A 19,878-nucleotide genomic window follows, 5' to 3' on the forward strand; every position below is an offset into this window, starting at 1 on the left:
AGCCTCGCTGTGCACTCCGCCCGTTGAAAAAGGAAAATTCCGTGTTCCACAATATTGCCAATCCGACGCGCTCGCAGTGTCTCTCGCCTCGCTCACCTGTCACATTTCGCGCTGGAGCGTCTAAAAAATCTCGAAATCAGATAGCAACGACTGCACCGCACCGACCAGTCAATCAACCCTCTCTGAGCTTTGGTCGACAGCCTTGCATTCGCACCACCACCGTCATCGCAGCCACCACTACAGCGCGAACGGAGCAAGATCACAAGGCAATCTCTTGGGAACCCCCACAGTCCTAATTCTAACAACGAACAGCAAGGCCCTAGATTCGCACGCAGATATGGTATCATCACAGGAACTCGAGACGGCTATCCGTCAAAAGGTTCAGAACGTCTCTACTTTGGTAAGTCATTGTCAAATCATCTCGCACCCCAAATTTGGCCGTAGTGCTAACTCGTCATGCTGCCTTTCTCCCTCCTCCAGGTGGTTTCGGACGTCTCTGGTGGCTGCGGCCAAGCATACGACGTGGTCATCGTCAGCGATGCCTTCCAAGGCCTCAACACACTCAAACGACACCGGATGGTGAACGAGCTGCTCAAGGACGAGATTGCGCAGCTGCACGCGTTCTCGCAAAAGACGTACACGGTCGCGCAGTACGAGTCGATGTCGTCTTTCGCTAACAACGCCGCCACCTCCAGCACCACTTCCACCCCTGCCGCGCCAGCAAAGGCCACCAGCGCGGACCTCCACCCAGCGCCGATCATCACCAGCGGCTCGCGACCGTCGCACAACCGCACGGCGTCAGGCGTGTCGATTCCGGAGCTCACGCTCACCACCGATGACGAGACGCTCTCGGGCGGTCGCAACGCCAAGCCGCTGACACCAGGCGCACAGGCAGGAGCGGGCGCAACGCAGTACCCCGGCACAGCAGTGCCTGCGCCGCTCAGCCCCAGCATCTCGCGCCTGCACGAACATAAGATCCGCTCCACCGAGTTCTGGACCGGCCTCAGGTCGTACCTCGAACTCCAGTTCTCCGGACCCAGCGTCGAAGCCGGCGCCGCATCCCCCGGTGGCCCTGGCGGCAGAGCCCCGGGCGACGCAGAGATCGACCGCATCTTTGAAGACTTCTTCCTCAGCCAGAAACACCACTTGACCGCCAGCGACGTCGCAAGGGTGCGAGACGCTACTGGCATGTTTGGCATGTCTGGCGTATAATGCTTTGCACTGGCTGGCTCGGTGTACCAATGCAAATCGCGGTTTTGTTATTCGCATGCCTGGAATCTCGACTGCGTATGACTGCGATGAGCTGCTGTGTGTATATACTGCATGTCTGCAAGTGCATGGCCTGCTTTACCGTGGCTGAGTGAAAAATGACACAGATACAAATATCTCCTTTCTTCCCCATCGGTTCCTCCCCTTTTCCTTCGTTCCTTCCTCCATCCTTGCCCTCCCTGCCATCATAATTCCTTCCTCCTAGTCCTCAAACCACCCATACACCGTCCGCTTATACTCATGATGCCATATAGCCCACTTCATCGACCGATGGTCCGCTTTTAAGAATGGATGCTTTGCCGAATCCACTTTGAACGCTGCCGCTGCTGCTGCAGCAGCCGTCGCTGTAGCCGCCTTCTTGTCGCTGCTGGCGCTCGTATCCGCATCAGACTGTTTTGGAGCGTGTGGACGTTGGCGAGTGATCTTGGGTGCAGTTGCGACGAAGAGGGCTAGATCGGGATCGATGAGCGAGTCCATGTGCACAGCAGAATTGGAGTCCGAGAGGCAGCCCGTGCACCCCACAACCTGTGTAAGTGGTGCTGGATCCGTTACCGCACCAACGCTAGCATTTTGCAGAGACGAGCCGGTGGCGGCATCGTTGCATCGTGGATTCAGAAAGTCAAAACATGCCAGCCGGTGCTCCTTGACCACCAGCGGATGCTTGGACGCATTGCAGTGAGGACACAGCCCCGCCTTGCCCAGACTCGTAGGACTGTTGCTCGTCAAAAGTCTATACCGATACAATCCACGCATCGCCGCGATCCACTGCAGCACCACTTTGCTCACCACCAGCTGACGCTTGGCGCGCGTCAAAGCCACATAGAGGTGGTTGAGCTCGTCCTGATGCAAGTAGCTCGCCACCTCGACTCTTTGCGTCTTGTCGCTGCCAAACACCGGCCGAAAGTCGTCCTCGACATGGACGCAGTCCCATTCGAGACCTTTGGCCTGATGCACCGTGGTCAGAATCACCGTAGCCGCATCCTCAGTGTCTGCAAAGCGCGTTTCCAGCTGAGCCACCTGGTCGAGAAAGTCGTTGCTCGCCAAGAGGCTACCTAGCGCTACTGCAAGACTCAGCTTGCTCTCGCCCGAGCCTTCGGCCTCTACGCGCTGCACGAGGTCCTTCCAGCTGGCAAAGTCGCGCAAGAGCGAGTTGCGCGACATGGACCTCGAGTCATTGTGGTAGAGGATGTGCGCGTCGCGGAGCAGCGTCACGATGGCATCGGGCTGCAACGCCTGGCTCGTCTTGAGAAAGATACGGTGGGGTTGCGGCAGCGAGGCGGATAGCGCCAAAGCAGTGAGACAGAGCATGCGATTGGATCGGAAGATGCGCGTATGAGGGATCAGCTCTTCGCTACGGCCAATCCTTCCCACCGATCCGACCTGGAGAGCCACGGCGTGTCGCCCTTCTCCCATCTGGTCGGCCTCGGTTGTTGCTATGGCTGCTGCTTGTGTAGGCTGCATCTCGGCTGGTGCCCCGTTCGCGACGCTTTGATGATCGTGCTCCTGTGTCGGCTCTGTCGTCGGCGGTGGTGGTTCGAGCTGGGCCTGGAACACGCTGGCGTCAGCATAGACGCGGTCGGCCATGCCTAGAGCGCCAGTGAGAACAGGCTTGGCGGCTGCCTTCTCCCAGGGCGCAGGCTTGCGAAGACCGAGCATCTCGGTGGCAATTTTGGCAACTGCATTTCCAAAACGGAAACTTTTTGTGAGCTGAAAGTGGGCCGAAGATGGGTAGAGACGCTCATTGAAAGCCTTTGCGGTACCCCCGCGAAAGCCGTAGATCTTCTGGAAAACATCACCAACAATGAGGATGCCACAATGCTTTTTGGCTCGCAGTAGGATCGAGACCTGGGCTGCCGACAGATCCTGGGCCTCGTCGAGCAGGAGCACGTCAAAGGCCCTGAAGAAGTTCTCGGAATGATGCGGAGCTTGCAGCTGAAGCAGCTTGACGTAGGCGTCGTGTGGACACCTGACGGACTTGCCATTGCGATCGGGGGAGCCCTGTCGGATAGAGTCCCACAGCTCCTGTGCGCATCTGGCCACGGCGCGGACCTTGAGATCGGTGTCGGTGGCTACTTTTGTAGGGACGTGACGGTCGGGGTTGATGGTAGTGTCGTCCGAGTAAAAGAAGCGCTGGAGGGTAGCGAGCACGTAGGTGGCAACGGCGGTGGGCGTGAGACGGTGATCACGTCCGCCTCCTTGGGTGGCCATGGCTTGGGAGCGCACCAGCTGTCCTTCAGGAAGACTCTCGCCAAGCAGACGCACCACATCTCGTGCTCGCAGGTCCCCAATTTCCTGTCCTGCTGTACGTACGACTTGACAGAGAGCGACCGAGTGCATGGTGCGGCATTGGACATGCTCCGGAAAGCGACGACGCGCCTCTTCTGCTGCGGCTTTGTTGAAGGCAATATAGAGAAAGCGCTTGTGTGGACGCCGCTCTGCATAGGCGAGAAGAGATCTAGTTTTGCCCGTACCTGCAAATGCTTGCACCTTGACGAGTTCGCCGGGGCGCACGTCCCGACGCACGAAGCGGTCTTGTTCATGAGTGAGTTGGAACGACAGCTGGGTGCCCGGTGTGGGTAGGATTCGATCAGGCTGGAAAAAGGTATTGATGGCGGTGCGGCAGTCATAGTCCAGAATACGGACCGATTGAAGTGGGGCCAGATTCTGAGAGAAGGCGCGGGTGATGCTTACGACAGCGAGATACAGGCGGACACTGCATATAACCTCGACTGCAACGACGCGATCGAGGGCATCAAAGAGCTGATGGGCCGTGGTGCGGCCCACGACGAAGTCACGACACCATTTGCGGATGAGGTCAAAGGTGGGGTGGTCGTGCCAGAGTCGGGTGAGGCAAGGGACGAGTTCAAGTAGATCGGTCGGGGCGCTTCTGAGCTGTAAGGCGACGACAAGATCTGTATATGCCTTGAGAAAGTTTTGTTCGATCTGCAACTGATCCGCGTGTGCTGGATTGGCGACATCAGCGGCGTGGGTGTGAGTGTCAGGTCCCGCTGGGTTGGCGCCGGTTGGGTTGTTTTGGTCCTCGTGATCGCTGTCACGGTCATCCTCGTTTGCGTTTGCGTTTGCGTCGAACAGAGATTCTTCTTCGAGCGCTATGGACTCGTCGTACAAACGCTGACGATGCAGGAAGGAAGAAAGTGTTTTTCTCCATGGACAAAAAGAGTTGGCGTGGATGAGCGGACGTAAGCGTTTGTCGGCTCGAACAAGGCTCTGAATGTCACGAAATGAGAGGAGGTGGAGAATCATGAATACGACCTCGCGAGGCAACCATTCGAGGACGGTTCGACGAGAGGGACCGTTCAGATCTGCGTGTTGATAGGATTGGGCTCTGCGCCACGAGGTCTTGGAAAGTCGGGGCTGCATTCGAGTGGCAAGGGTGTCGTCGTTGGAAGACGCAACCTTCTTCTTAAGCGGCTTCTTCGCATGGGAAGACGGTGATGCGGTAAACGCGGATGTGGTTGCGGGTGTGGTCACAGGTGCGGGTGTCTTCAATGCGCTGGTGGATGCCTCTGGTTGTGCAAAAGAGGATGTGGAGGGTGGTTGACGCCGCTTGGCTGGAATGATGGGGTGGGGAGACATGCTGGTGTTGGTGGCATTGTCTGCTGTCGCGGGTGTCTTGTGATGTACAAGATTGAGACGCTGTGCGTGCAAGAGCGGGTTGAGATGAGTGAGGGGCTGCATGGTGGCGAGAAGCAGCGAGGGTTCAGATTACGGATGCAGATCGTGTGACGGCGCTCGGGCCTGCTCGCGCGAGCAGCGGGTGAGAAGCAAGTGTGAGGATGAGCATGCGCCTGTACTGACTGGCCTCGATGCGCTTGAAAAGGAGGTGTATGCTGTGGTTTTCGCCTGGCTCAGGATATTGATGGTGGTGGTGGCTATTGCGGAGAGCAGATGGCGGACATGAGAAAGGGTGTGGGATGCGAACACAGCCTGCTTGTCCGTGCGAGTGAGATGGTGATCCAGTGGATGGTACTAGAGACAGGTCGGTCTTGACGTGTAGCCACCGTCGAGGTGGTGATGAGGGTGATGATGAAAGTGGAAGGAGTAGCGCAAGGACCAATGCGCACTTGACTTGGTCGGCTGTGGCTGAGTTTTCTTTTTTTTTCTTAATAGGGTGGAGTCGTGCAGATCAGCATGATACAACACATGGATGCCGTCTTTCTAGCTGGCTGATTGGCTGGCTTGCTGGGAAGGAAGCTGCTCGCCGTCGGGCTCACGCTGCTTCGGAGAGCAGAAGGCAGACGAGGATGGGCTACCCCGCTCATCGAGCTGTCCAGTTTGACAAAAGGTGTTGGTTCCCAAGGCTTTGCGGCGCAGTGGGGAATTTTCGCGTGGTGCAGCGCGAATCTACTCAACGCGAGCCCGATTGAAATCACGCGACCCGACGGCGGAACTTCCGTCGCTCCTCCCATTAAAAAGACCCAGCCAGAGACGGCAAGGACGTGTGGGGGCCAATAGATGCGGTTCGAGCCGTCAAGGGTGGGTGACACTCCCCTTGCACAGGCGCTTTGTTGCACGCCCTTCTGGCTTTCTTTTGCAAGTCGGTTCAAGCGTCTTTGTATTTCTCTGGCGGTGTCTGTCCCGGCGAACTCGCCCTCGCTTGTCTCTACCTGCATTGCGTATGGAGCACTCGAACACTCAGAGCCGACTGTGCAATCGATACACGAGTGTTCGAGTGGTGAGTCTCATGGCACTTGACCCATCCTCCTCCTCCTCACGTTGAATGCGTGCCGTTGTTCCCGCTCGACCTCGAAGCAAGTGTGCTCCTCTCCTTGAGGTTGACGTTGAGGATGACGATCGCGGCACGTGATGTTGAGCCCGCGTCGCGTGTGGATCGAATGTGGAGTTTTTTTTTCGAAGCTAACTTTCTTCTCGAACTTGTGTCATTTTGGTCACACTTGCCGACAGTGAATTTCGGAGCCTGTTTTTTCAGACCTGTTGCACAACCTTATTTTTGTTTTTGTTTTTGATTTACCTTTTGGCTCGACCCTGCTCCCCCGCGTCGAAAAGAAGAGGCTCTACATGAATCGAGCCTGCGATGACCAGAAAGGCAGGCGTTGGCCAGCCAAGCACCCGACAAGCCAGAGAAGCTGACACCGTGCCGGGGTGAGATGAACGCGGACTACGAGTTGCACGGATTGACCTGGCAATGTCGCAGAGAGGACAAAGCGCCGTGGTCGAGCAGGTAGTAGTAATAAGTGTGGCGGAGAAGCCTCCTTCGACGTGCGGCAAGCTCACAAATTGCGTCAGCTTCCGAGCTTAGGAGCGCGTGCGACTGAATGTCTGACCTGTATAGGGCCCGGTCTATCCTACGGCCAGAGACGAAGCAGTCGTTTGTCGTGCTGTAGATGGACGTGCGTGCGCCAATTCAGGCCACACTCGCGCTTTCCGAATTGCTGCTCGTCGTGATGTTTGTATTTCTCGCTTCGAAAGAAGCAGCGAAGCCAGCCGTCCTGTTGTATACGAATCGAGCGGCGCGAATATTGGGCTCGTAGACGGCGAATCATCGGTTGGAAAAGCGTCTCAGCTCTGGCTAAAGTCACATTTACGACACGAATCACAGGATCACGCTTCGCGTATCATGATGCATGCTCGTGCTCCAGCTTCATGCCCTGGACTGCCTCTTGGCGAGCTAAGAAACGCTCCATCTGTTGAACGAATGAATCAGAGTATAGCAGCGCAATGGCAGCCAAGGCCCAGGTCTCGAATGAGAACGCGACAGGCAGCTCTGCCGACAGGACTTTCGAATACTTTTTTGCAAGGGCAGAAGAGGGCGTAGAATCGACCAACAAAGCATAAGGTGCGTCTGCTCGCCTGGCTGCAAGCAAAATAGAGCAATACAAACTCGACTCTCTTGTTGAAATTGCACTCACAACAGGGCGTCCTCCTTGACGAGCGTGTCTCAGAAAGACATCTTGGTCGGCTGCCTGGCGCTTGTTCCTCTTGCTCCCCAATGCAACCATCCTCCTCACCATCCTCACCACCTGCCGCCTCGCATTCATCGTCCCGCTCCTCCTCCTCACCACCTCGCCTCCTCTTCTCAACTCTTTCCGCTCCCACACTCGACACTTCCGCCAGAGCGTTGTAGAACACACACGCGGGTCGTTGATCGAGCAACAGTCACAACACTTCTTGCGTCGAACCCTCAAGACTCAATCTTATCGACCACACTTACCCGGCTCACGCCCTCGCAATAGCTACAAGAGGCTAGAAAAGTCATCGTATCGCCTCACGTATCCAACAATATCGCCATCTACGGCCCTTGTCAACAATACAGCAACGCCGCCTATTGGACCACTACAGCCAATCACGCCAACACTCTACATTACAGTCCGAGGATCTTCTATACCACCCTGTCTATTCACCAAGGCATACTACACGGTAAGTGCTGCATCGCTACTGCCTCTTGCTCGCTTTTGTCTCTGCCTCGCGCTTGCTTGAAGCGGTTCTTGGTTCGTTTCGTCTCGATATGATGGTGCCCATTGGGTCTTGCTCGTTGCCCGTTGCTTCGTGTCGCACCCTGTCGCACCTTCTCTACCATTCCTCCATGACGAAGCCTGTTCTTCAGCCTGTCCGGAAGTCGTCTCACAGGCAATGGGCCTCGATTACCGCTGTCACTTGGTCAGTACAAGGCAGCTTCGCCAAAACGCTTGCATCACGCTAGCCCCGCATTGGCGCTGGTCGCAGTCGCAGTCGCGGTCGCGGTTCGTGGCTAGCTAGCATGCGCCCCAGAACGCACTGTGCGATCTTCGCCTTCCGACTTGCCCATACTCCCGCCGCCCGCAAGCTTCCAAGCCCTGCGGTCAGCTTCGACACGGTCAAGAGCTTGCCATGGTTGTGGTGTTGTCGCGGGCATGCGCCGAGAAGAGACCTAACAAATTCGCGTCAGAAATCGCCAGCGAGAGATGGCCTCGGACTGGAAGTTGAATCCGTTGAGCGGGAAAATTGCCTGGATTTTTCGCTTCCGATTTGTCTTTATTTTGTGGCTGCAGCTCGCGATGTGGTCAGCCTCGATGCTCGCGGCTCATTCACTCATCACGCAGTTGCGACACGCAGTCCAATAATTCGCGGTATTTTCTAAGAAAAAGCGCGTTCGGGAAAAAATGCAGTTACGGCTTCAGTCAGATTCTGGCACGACTGGGAATAATTCGCCCATTTTCGAATAATTTTGCCCTTTTTGGGTTCACGAACGCCAGTCGCCAATCGCCAGTCGCCAGTCGCCAGTCACGTTGGACCATTTGGAATTGGCAGGCGAGTTGGCTTGAATTGCGGTCGTGGCTCGTTTTTCGTGCTCTGCCTGTCTGCTGCCTCTCCTTTTTCCTCCCTTGAGGCACAGGCACTGCTCAGACGAGCCAGCCAAAAGGCCATTCTCGTTTGTCCTTTCTCTCATCTCCGTTCCCTTCTCCATCCTTGACTCCCTTCCTCTTCGCCTGGATCGCACCCTCTCCACTCTCCTCTCATCTCTCTTGGCTTCCTTCCCTCGCATTTGTGCTTTGATACCGTCACGATCTGCTTCAGTTTCAGCTTCCTCTGCCTTGCTCCTTGTGCATCATTCCGTCTCGTTTTGGCGGGGTCGCGTCTACTTGCCGATTCCAACCAGCATCTCCTTCCTACATCGCGTCAATCCTCTCTGCAAGCTTCACACTCTTCTCCTCGATGTTCTCAAACTGACTCGCATTGCTACCTCTGCACCACCTGCCTCGCCGCCGCCGCCGCCGCCATCGTCGCGTCGTTCTTGTCTGACGCGACTGACAGCCGCCCACTCGACTCACCTCGCCTAAACTCCTCCTACAAGCATATCTATCATGTCTCAGAACCTTGTAAGTCTCTCACAGCTCAACCGCCCGTCACCACCGCGAGCTCCTCTGACCCCATCATCTTTGGCCTATATTTCCCCCGTTTCTCCCGCAGGCATCCCGTCGCATCCCGTTGCGGACACGCAGCACCGCCTCTGCCACTGGGGCCCAGGCCAAAGAGAATGCCGGCGTCACTGGCGTCTCGTCTCGAAGCGCTCGCTACGGTCTTGAAAGCGGTACTGCCGATGCCGGTCCTTCCAATCCAGCTTCTACCGTCACCGCGCCCACCAAGGCGTCATCAGCTGCTTCCGCTGCTGCAGGCGTTCTCGGAACTCGGAAGAGGGCTGCGCTCGGCGATCTTACAAACGCCAACCGCACGCGACCCAACATGGCTGGCAACGACGACAAGGGCAAAGCTGCCTTGAAAGATGCCATCAAGCCTCGCACCGCCGGCACCACCACCTCGGCATCCACCTCGTCGCGATCAGCCGTTGCCGCCGCCACCACCACCACCACCACAGGCGTTGGCGCTGCTCGTCGCGTCGTTCGCACCCGCACCACTACTGCCGTCGCAGATGTCGCCGCTAATGCTGGCGATCGCCCCTTGCGTACCTCTAGACGCGTTGCCGGCACCACTGCTTCTACAACATCAGCTATTCCCTCGGCAGCGTCCTCCAGATCAACATCCGCCGCTGTCCCTGCTGCCACCACCTCTGCTGTCGCTGCTGCTCGCAAGGGCTCCATGGTCCGCAGTGCGTCGGGCAACTCGCAGACCGGTCTCCGTCGTGATACCTCCGCCATCACCTCGGGCGTCGCCCCCGTCGCTGCTGCTACCTCGCGGTCATCCAAGGTTCAGCTCAACGAGGTCCAGGACACCGATGACAAGATGGAGGCTCCCCAGGCCAAGCGTCTCAAGACCGAACAGGCCAACAAGCCCGCGAAGGACGAAGGCTGGGAAGACCTCGACGCCGAAGATGCCGAAGACCCGCTCATGGTAGCTGAGTACGTCAACGACATTTTTGAGTACATGAAGGAGCTCGAGATCCTCAACATGCCCAACGGCGACTACATGCTTACCCAAAAAGAGATCAACTGGGACGTGCGCGCCATCCTCGTCGACTGGCTCGTCGACGTCCACGCCAAGTTCCGTCTGCTCCCCGAGACGCTATACCTTGCTGTCAACATTATCGACCGATTCCTCTCGCGACGCACCATCTCGCTGTCCAAGCTGCAGCTTGTCGGCGTCACAGCCATGTTCATCGCCTCCAAGTACGAAGAGGTCATGTGCCCGTCGATCCAGAACTTCTACTACCTCGCCGATGGCGGCTACACGGACGTCGAGATTCTGCGCGCCGAACGCTACGTGCTCAAGGTGCTCGACTTCAGCATGTCGTACGCCAACCCCATGAACTTCCTGCGTCGTATCAGCAAGGCGGACAATTACGACATCCAGACGCGTACGGTCGCCAAGTACTTTATGGAGATCTCGCTGCTCGACTACCGGCTGATGGAGCACCCGCCTTCTCTCGTCGCTGCTGCCTCGGTGTGGCTGGCGCGCGAGGTGCTCGAGCGTGGTGAGTGGACGCCGACGCTGGTGCACTACTCGACCTACTCGGAGCAGGAGCTGCTGGGCACTGCCGAGATCATGCTCGACTACTGCTTGCGACCCATCACGCACCAGTTTTTCCACAAGAAGTACGCGCACAAGAAGTTTATGCGCGCCTCGACCTATGTGATTGACTGGGCGCACAAGACGTTCCCTGAGGGAGTGGTGGGCGTGGAGGAGCAGCAGGATCTCAACGTGCTTCGTATCGATCTGTACGAGCGCAAGGAGGTTGAGCGCCCGGAGCAGTCGCCCATCTCTTCGTCGCGCGCCAACACGCCTGCCACGAGCAACCACGGCCAGGCGCACTTTGACGATACTGAGCCCAGTCAGAATGTCGATGGCGACGATACGGTTTCGTATGCGCATGACGAGGATGAAGATGAGGAGGACGAGGTACAAGAGATCGACGACGACGTCGAGCAGCTGTTGGACGACGTCAAGGGCGGGCGTCAGGATACCCGACAGGTGCTGCGCGACGTGACCAATGCGTATGAAGCTACCGAGACGTTCTAAGCCCTATGAAACCTACTCGACTATCCGTATCCCCCGTTCTTCTTTTGCACTAAGCTGAAGCTCCTTCCCTGTTTGCATGTCTCGGCTATCGGTTCCTTTACATTTCTACTACACACACACTTGCATTACAAGATCATATGTCCCTGTTTTGATTCATGTGCGTTCGCGTGGGTCCGTGTCACAAGACCGATGTGTGAACAGGGTCGAGGAGGGATGAGTTTCAGTTCAGGCGGTGGTGGATGGTTCAGACGACGATGATGGGACGAATGCACTTTGGTATTGCTGTACGAGCTGCAAAGGCGCTGCGGCTTAGGTGCGAACGAGTACGCGCATCGTGGCGCGTTGGAGCGACGAAGGGCTTGACGGGGTACTGCTCGCCCTGTCCCCGCGCTGCTCGCCCTGCCCCCGCGCTGGTCGCACCCGTGGTCGCGAGCGGGAAAGCTAAGCGCGGCCGTTGAAGAGCGTGTGCTTGAGCTGGCTGGCGAGCAAGCCGTGGTTTGCCTCGCTGGCGAGCTTGCTTGCGTCGTTGGCAGCGCGAGAGAGAGTGGATGTCTTTGCGCGCTTGCTGAGGTCGTCTACGAGCGTTGATGCGCTTGCCGCTGCCGCCGCCGCCGCTGCTGCTGGTGGTGGTGGCGGTGGTGGTGGAGCGGCTGCGGATGATGTGTGCGGTGCGTCCTTGGCTTTGCCCTTGTCTGCGTCCGACTGCGCTTGAGCTGCACTCGCCGCGGCCGCGGGGGCAAAGGGCACACTCGACACGCTCTGCCTGCCCACGACGGCGGCGTTGGTCTGGGCGAGCTTCTCGGCCAGGTCTTTGACCTGCGCGGTGGTGTATGCGCGATTCGATACGAGTGGCGACTGCGAGAGCGTGGTCTGCCAGTACTTGTTCCACAACAGATCGAGCAGTTTGGCGTCGAGACTGCTCTTGAAATGCTCAACCTCAAGCGGGTAGTATTGGTCGGCGTGGACGCCAAAGTCCTCGATCTTGTTGAGCGGGATGCTCTGGTACTCTCCGCCCTCTGTGGAAGAAGAGGTGGTGGCGGTGGTGGTGGGGGGCGTATAGTTTTCGGGAAAGGTGCGGAAGGCACCGATGTCTACTTTGCCCGACGAGATGGTGCGGTTTGGGTCGATGACAATCGCAACAAAGGGGTCTTGGAACTGCTGGTTGGTGCGTTGCGTGTTGACGTCGATCCCGCTCAGCCAGCATCCGTACCCAGGGTGGCTATGGTACCACCCGACCACGTTCTCCAGACGACCCACCTCCTTGGAATGGTCCAGATACTGCACCATGTACTCGTATGCCTCGTTCTGCGCGTTGACCCGCGTTTCCGTCCCCTCGACCGGCAGCGCAAAACTGTCCATCACATACAACGTCCGATTCGCCACATCGATCTTGCCCTGCATCAGACCCATGATCTCGTAGATACCCCCCGACCGCGCGTGCATCACCATCTTGATAAGCGCTACGGCCGAGATGCGCACCTTTGTGAAAAAGTGCGCATCCGTCTTCCACGGTTGCGAGCGTAGGATCGCGCGCTGCGCTTCGTTGTCATAGGCAAAGATGGAATCGAGTGTGGACGCGGAGAGGGGGATAATGTCGTTGTTGAGCTCAAACGTGGCGCGTGCCATCGAGGCGGATGATGATGTTGAGGCGGTGGGTTGGGAGGAGGAAGTCATATTGGCAGAGAGCACACAAGATGCGGGTGCACGGTGGAGGGCGTCTCTGCTGGGGACACGCAACGATGCCTGCTGTCGGAACGTTGCTCAGATGCGAATACTGTCTCGCTCCGTTCGTGGTGGAAGTGTTGCCAAGGATGGAAGCAAGCAAGAAAGGTGAGAATGCATCAGATCAAACTCAGCATCTTGAACATTCTCAGCACCGCGCCGCTTTCTCAGCATTTTGGTGGCTCGAGCGGAAAGCAGAGCTTTGCCTCCACTCGAACCCACAATCTAACAAAAACTCATCTTGCCGTCATGCCCATCCAAACTTGCTTCGTCACCATCCGTCCATCCTCTCGCCTTAAATCGTCACTCGACCTCGCGCAGCTCAACAAGTAACACCGATCGGTATCTGAAGCATTGGCTTCTTATTTCATCTTTTGTGCGATTGCGATGACAGAGTCCGCATTTTCTTAGCAGAGTATCACTTCTAATCCTCCTCCTGATCATCTAGTCCAACACTGACCCATTCCCACTCGACCTCGATCGCCTTGAGGCCCAACGGCTGTTTCCTGAAATCAATCTCGTGCGCCTCGAACCGAATCTGCGTCTTAGCACCTTTGCGCGCCATGCCGGCAACCCCGGCATCCGGGTCCTCAAACGAAGGGATAAACCAGCACCAGCCCGCCGACGCGATGTCTGGCAGCTTGGCGTGTTTCGAGCCCGTGCGGCCGACAAGGATCTTGACGCACACTTCGCGGTCTGCGTCCAAGATCTGGCCTACGCTGAGTCCGGGCGAGGAAGAGGAGCAAGCGTTGGGATGCGGGAGGTACGAGGTGGAGGAGGGAGGCGTGGTGTCTTCTTCGGAGGATGTGGTTCTGGTGGCAGTGGGGTGGGTGTTGGCGTCGGTGCGCGTGAAGAGGGTGGATGCTTTGCGGGTCATCTTTCGCAGTGTGCCGTTACCGCGATGAGAGTCGAGCTGCGGTGTTGAGCTGCTAGGTGGAGCGAGACTCTGAGAAGCCACAGGCTGAGCGTTGGTGTTCGCAGTGGTAGCGGAAGAATAGTAGCCCGAATCCGCACTCGATGTGGACGACTGTCTCTCCTTTTCGCTTTCACCGTCCTGCTGCTGTCCCTTGGGCTCAAACGTGTACTTCCACACCTTGCTCTCCACCACCTTCCTCTCGGCAGTCTCACTCAACAGCGCAAAATACTCCAACTGCGGCTGATCGTCCCTCCAATCAAACGCCCTCGCCCTGTCGGCCTCGGCCTTGACACACACCCCCCAATTGCCAATCCTCCCCTCGTGCTGCTCACCAAACTTGCCACCATCCCAACAGTGCAGATCGGACGCCTTGCGACGGAGCGTCTTGAGGTACTGCTTCTGCTGCTGCTGCTCGGCGTCCAGATCGCCGGCTTGCGCCGACGGGTCGTGCTGACCGAACGCTCTGGCGCGACGGCGTGCGTGGCGCTCCCACGACTCGAGTCTGTCGACGAGCGCGTCCTGGTAGCGCACGAGCTGGACGCTGAGCGCATCCGAGTGCGGCACCAGACGCTCCAGGAAGGATTGCGAGGTGGACGTGGGCGCATGGCGGTCGACCGAAATGCGCGTGATGCGGATCAGGCGTCGCGGTTGGCGGAGTGGCGAGGTCATGGAGAGACGCGCGTCGCGGCCGGAGAGGATGCGCGTCCAGTAGCCCACCCATCGGCGTTGGCTTGGGATGGACACGCCCATCTTGGGTGCTTTCGTGCTCGAGTGGTCTTCAGTGTTCTGGTTCACTGCGATCGAGTCTGCGCTCTGGTTGTTGTTGGCAGCGTCACCGCTGCGGCCAAGCGCATACGCGTCCATCGTTGATCCGCTCAGGTCGGCGTATGCATCGTCAAAGTTGTGCGAGTCGCGCGAGATGCTCGCACTCGCCCGACTGCTGTGCGTTGCAAACCGCGAATACAAGCTCGCGCTCAGATCGCCACCGCTACTCCTCTGCGACGACACGTGGTGGAGAGCATCGCAGCTCCTCCCCGCTGGACCAGCGCCAAGTGCACGCAACGACGCCGTACTGACAGCAGCACTGTTCATGGCCCCCGTCGAATGTGCCGATGGCCGCAATCCCGCCGCTGCCTGTGAGCGTGAACGTTGTCGCCCTATGGTTGCACTGCTCTTCTTCTTGGATGGCGGCTTCATCCGCCGTTCGGTATGCAAATCAAAAATGGTCTGGAGCCGTTGCGAGATTTGGTCGATCTCGGCTTGCGGGTTGAGGTCGTCGTTGCGGATGATGCTTTGCTCGGGTGCGAGTGAAGGGCGTCGGCGGAGAGTGCCGGCTTGAGATGGCACGATGGGTGCGGCTTGGGTCCATGCTGCCGAGCGAGGGATCTGTAGAGTTGTCATGCAGCTGCTGCTGCTGCTGCGCGGGGGAGGCTCGGGTGTCGACCCTGGCGGCAGCATTCGTGTCGATGTCGGAGTTTGCACGGCGCCTGGTTGCCGTTCAGTAAGCGTAGAAGCTGCGTTTGCAGCCAGTGGCGGCGGTGGTGCAACGCTCTGATTCTCGGGCCTCTGCATTTTGCTATAGTTCCTCACACTCGTGGGTGCCGTCGGCAGATAGGGCAAGGATACCAAATAGCAACAGGTCATGGTGCCGGACCTGCCCTTGCCCGCCTTGCAGTGAATCACCGCGGTGGCGTCCGGGTCCGACTCGAGATACTCGGTGATGTCGGCCACGAACAGCGGGATGAGGCTGAGCGGCGGAACATGGTGATCTGGAAAGGGAAAACGCGAGACCCTGCCGTAGAACTCGTCCGGGTCGTACGAGTTTTCAGTGAGCGGGCAGAAGTTGTAGACGCGGTAGAGGTCGTCGTGTCGCTTGTCGAGGAAGCGACGTACGTCGGAGCGCTTGTTGCGGTAGAGCGAGGCGACGCCCGAGGCGGGAAATCCCATGATGATGATGTGGTCCGTGACGTAGGTGAGGTCGAGGTCGAGGTGCAGCAAAGGGTCTTGGAAGCGCGCCTTTTGGCCGCTTACGATGCGGCGTGCGATGGTGGTCATTGTGGCCAAAGAAGCTGAGAGACAGCGAGAAGGGTATATATGGCGTCGAAAGGCGGCGTTACACGGCAAGCAGTTCAGAGGGGTATCGTGGCGACAACAAACAAGCTTGGCTAGCGGCTAGCTCTTGAAGATGAGCAGCGCGAGGGGAGGGAACGCCGTCTAGTTGTTGGAGCGGAGAGCGACCATGGCAATAAGACAATCGATTTTGTCGTCCTTTGAAGCTGATCTTTCTGAATACAATGTCCACTGACCCTGACTTGATGGGTTGAATGTGGTCAGAGAGCAAAGTGTGCGGGACACTAGTCTTGATGAGGAGGGGAGGAGGAGGAGGAGCGGGAGGGACGGAGAGACAAAGGAGGGCCAAGTGCAGGAAAGGGCGGCAAACTGACTTATAAGAGAGAAATGGACGTCGTAAATTGCCGATGCGAGGCCGCTTTGTGGGTCGGTCAGCCTGCAGCGCGCACAAAAGCGGTTGCCAAGAACTTTGGGTCCTGTCAAGCGAGGACAACAACCTAGTGGTCCCACAAGACATCTATGGCATGCCTACCGCACACCGGACCGTAGGCGCCTGTCTCTCTGGCACGCGCCCCGCCCTCCTCCGTGTGAGACGACTGCATATGAAGAGTGGGGGCAATCGGGTGATGGTGCAAGCCAAGAACGCCATGACACACACACACGTCGACTGTCGAAGTTAGCGCAATATGTCGCATGCCTCCTCCCCGTCGTCGCAGAACGAAAGCTGTGGTGTTCGATATGCTCTTTGTCGTCGTCATCGTCGTCGTCGTCGTCGTCGTCGTCGTCGTCGTCTTTGTTTCGATGCGAGGATCAACGGCCGCAAAGCAACGATAGCGGGATCAAGACCGAGTGACGTATGCAAAGCACCCGTTCGGCAGTGCTGTCCCACGTCGTCATTGTGCGAATATTTGCCGAAAAAAAGCAGTGAAACCCCACCCCAAGCTGAACCAGGAACAAATAGGGGAGCAGGTAATAGGCGACCTCTTTTGCCCGTTGTAGAAACGAGTCAAGCTGAGACAAAAACATCCTGCTACACCAACACTCAGCATCCGATATGGTTCAAGCAGTGGTCTGAGACATCGAGATGATGGGGACCGGAGAGTCGATCCGATTGCCAAGCTTTTCTTGACCACCCAAGTCTTTGTCTTGACCACATTGTTAAGGCTGCGTGTCTGCCAAGCATCCGGACCCCTCCCTGCACATGGAGCAAGGCGCATAGAGAGTGGTGCCAAATGGGTGCGTGGGTTGGCTGGCATGTCTTGGCAAAGGGTCAAGCGAAGCTGCTGCTTTGGGCTGCCACGTTGCCGGAAGGCGAGCGAGCTTCTTTAGCCTTTGTTGCAAGAGGGAGCGAGCGCCAAGCATTCCTCGCAGAGCCTCGCCTGTTGCCCTCTGCCCTCGTTTCTTCATCTTTACAGCTTGTTCGCATCGCATCGCCAACTTGGACGATGTTTTTCGCCCGATCGATTCGAGAAACGCTTCAATGTTCGGTGGAATAGAACTAACAGCAAGACTGACTTTTTTGATACAACCCACGTTAACGCGCACCTCGTGGCGAGGCAAGGTCGTACGATTTCTGACACGAAATGCAGCGCAGCGCAAAAACGCATGAATTTGTCCCGCTCTTCCCGCTGCCCTGTCAATCTTGGTTTTCCCGGCGCATGTCTCTAGACGGGCTTTCTTCTTGAAATGCGTTGGCGTGCCGTGTCGTGGCGTGCCTGCGTGTGTGTGTAGGGGTGGGTGTGTGTGTGTGTGTGTGTGTGCGTGTGTGTGCGTGTTTGTTGCTTCCAACCAAAAAGAGCAAACGATCCTGTTTGGCCCTCCCTGCACTTCCATCTCTCACCCGCCTCCTTTCTCGCCGCCCATCTTGGCGACATCTGCTGTCCTCTCACTATGGCATCTCTACTCGATCTGCCCACCTCGGCGGCCGAGCTGTCGGTCTACATGACCCAACTGCAGCTGCACCTCAAGCTCTTCGTCCTGCAGACCGACCTGTACCTCTTCCAGCTGGTCCCTGCCTTACGTGCCAGCAGCGTGCGTTCGCCCTCGAGTGTCATCTTTACTTTCCTCGTCGTGCTCCTCATCTCGCGCATCAGCTCCAGTGTCAACGCGTACGTCGCTGAGCAGGGCGTGTCGCTCACCATCCCTGCTCCACCGCAAGCGCGCGCTGGGTGGACCGGAACAGTTCTGGACAAGCCGAGCATTCGCGACGCGTCCAAGCCCGCCAAGATTATCTGTTACGACCCTGCTACTGCTTTCTTCATTGGCGAGGTGGATGCGGATACGCCGGAGAGCATTGCGCGCAAGATCGGTGCTGCCAAGAAGGCGCAAGTCGCATGGGGGCGGTCTTCCTTTGCTCTGCGTCGCAAGGCGCTGCGCACCATGCAGAAGTGGGTTGTGCGCGATGCAGAGACCATCACCCGCGTCGCTGCGCGCGATACGGGCAAAACCGCCATCGACGCCGCGTTCGGCGAACTGCTGACCACGTGCAGCAAGCTCGCCTGGACCATCAACAACGGCGAAAAAGTCCTGCGTACCGAAACACGGTCCAACAACCTGCTGCTCGCGCACAAGGTGTGTACCGTGCGCCACGAGCCCATGGGCGTCGTCGCCGCCTGTGTCAGCTGGAACTACTCGGCACACAATGTCATGGGTCCTGTGATTTCCTCCTTGTTTGCGGGCAATGCGGTTGTCGTCAAGGCGAGCGAGCTCGTTGCCTGGAGTGCCACCTACTTTGTCGACGCCATGCGCCAGTGTCTGCGCGTTTCTGGCTGCGACCCGGAGCTGATCCAGCTGGTTACATGCTGGCCGGACGCTGCCGAGGCCTTGACGCAGAGCCCGGACATTGCCCATATCACCTTCATCGGGTCCGAGGGCGTCGGCAAGCTCGTCGCGCAGGCAGCAACCAAAGAGCTCACCCCCGTGACGCTCGAATTGGGCGGTAAGGATCCCGCCATCCTGCTCAGCGATGCCGACCTCAAGCAATTCGGCTCGACATTCATGCGCAGCTGCTTCCAGGGCGCCGGGCAGAACTGCATTGGCATCGAACGCTTCGTCGTGGACGCGGCGATTAGCGAGCGCTTGGCGCGTATTGTCGAGCCCAGGATTCGTGCGCTCAAGGTGGGAAGCTTTATGGACCAGTCGCGTTTTGGAAGCTCTTGCGCCACCAGAAGCAGCAAGCTCGACGCAGACGAGCGAGTGGATGTGGGCGCCATGATCACCGATGTCCGATTTGACCGGCTCGAGCAGCTGATCACACAAGCCGTGGCGCAGGGCGCCAAACTGCTTGTGGGAGGCAAACGCTTCCACCATCCCCGCTGGACGCACGGTCATTACTTCAGCCCGACTCTGCTGACCAACGTGACCCCAGACATGGCGATCGCGAACGAGGAGCTCTTTGCTCCTGTCTTCCTCATCCTCCCCTTCCCCACCGCCAATCTCGATGCAGCCATCAAAATTGCCAACGGCACACGCTACGGCCTCGGCTCGTCTGTCTTTGGCAACAACCTCGAGCAGTGCACATACATCTCGGAGCGTCTTGATGCGGGCATGGTCAACATCAACGACTTTGGCGTCAGCTACCTCAACCAGGCTCTTCCGTTTGGCGGAGTGAAAAAGAGCGGCTACGGCAGATTTGCCGGTCCCGAGGGCCTGCTGGCCCTGACCCAGCCCAAGGCGGTCACGCGGGATAGGGTGTTTGCGTGGATCAGGACGGGCATCCCGCCCAGGCTCGACTATCCTTTGGCGAGCCCGGATAAGAGCTGGGGATTTGTACAGGGCTTGTTGAGGCTTGCGTACGGTGGATGGGCCGTGAGGGTGCGAGGTGTGTTGGATTTGATTGTGAATGGGATGTGAGAGAGGGTGGGAGAGGTGCAGATGGTACTTTGTACAGTACCGTTCAATTGGGTTGGGAGTACACACACAGAGAGAGAGAGAGTGCACTAAACCTTCAATGACATCAAGTTATACAT

The 19,878-nt window shown here is 57.9% G+C and overlaps 6 protein-coding genes across 6 annotated transcripts; 3 read left to right on the forward strand and 3 right to left on the reverse strand.

The window, feature by feature from the left end:
* Positions 1–337: 337 nt before the first annotated feature.
* EX895_001188 (uncharacterized protein) lies at positions 338–1,212 on the forward strand (the record flags this gene model as incomplete). The annotated part of the gene is made up of 2 exons (XM_029881788.1): positions 338–400; positions 481–1,212. 2 exons carry the CDS (start codon positions 338–340, stop codon positions 1,210–1,212), a joined length of 795 nt encoding a protein of 264 aa, XP_029741876.1.
* A 258-nt stretch (positions 1,213–1,470) lies between these two features.
* On the reverse strand, positions 1,471–4,968 carry EX895_001189 (uncharacterized protein; the record flags this gene model as incomplete). The annotated part of the gene is made up of 1 exon (XM_029881789.1): positions 1,471–4,968. The coding sequence occupies one exon, from the start codon at positions 4,966–4,968 to the stop codon at positions 1,471–1,473; it is 3,498 nt and encodes a 1,165-aa protein (XP_029741877.1).
* A 4,124-nt stretch (positions 4,969–9,092) lies between these two features.
* On the forward strand, positions 9,093–11,202 carry EX895_001190 (uncharacterized protein; the record flags this gene model as incomplete). Its single annotated transcript, XM_029881790.1, has 2 exons — positions 9,093–9,107; positions 9,199–11,202. The coding sequence occupies 2 exons, from the start codon at positions 9,093–9,095 to the stop codon at positions 11,200–11,202; spliced, it is 2,019 nt and encodes a 672-aa protein (XP_029741878.1).
* A 441-nt stretch (positions 11,203–11,643) lies between these two features.
* On the reverse strand, positions 11,644–12,876 carry EX895_001191 (uncharacterized protein; the record flags this gene model as incomplete). Its single annotated transcript, XM_029881791.1, has 1 exon — positions 11,644–12,876. The coding sequence occupies one exon, from the start codon at positions 12,874–12,876 to the stop codon at positions 11,644–11,646; it is 1,233 nt and encodes a 410-aa protein (XP_029741879.1).
* A 472-nt stretch (positions 12,877–13,348) lies between these two features.
* EX895_001192 (uncharacterized protein) lies at positions 13,349–15,895 on the reverse strand (the record flags this gene model as incomplete). The annotated part of the gene is made up of 1 exon (XM_029881792.1): positions 13,349–15,895. The coding sequence occupies one exon, from the start codon at positions 15,893–15,895 to the stop codon at positions 13,349–13,351; it is 2,547 nt and encodes an 848-aa protein (XP_029741880.1).
* A 1,905-nt stretch (positions 15,896–17,800) lies between these two features.
* Positions 17,801–19,762, forward strand: EX895_001193 (uncharacterized protein; the record flags this gene model as incomplete). Its single annotated transcript, XM_029881793.1, has 1 exon — positions 17,801–19,762. One exon carries the CDS (start codon positions 17,801–17,803, stop codon positions 19,760–19,762), a length of 1,962 nt encoding a protein of 653 aa, XP_029741881.1.
* Between the last annotated feature and the right edge of the window lie 116 nt (positions 19,763–19,878).

The sequence above is a fragment of the Sporisorium graminicola genome, chromosome SGRAM_10 (assembly GCF_005498985.1).
Source record: "Sporisorium graminicola strain CBS 10092 chromosome SGRAM_10, whole genome shotgun sequence".
NCBI lineage: Eukaryota > Fungi > Basidiomycota > Ustilaginomycetes > Ustilaginales > Ustilaginaceae > Sporisorium > Sporisorium graminicola.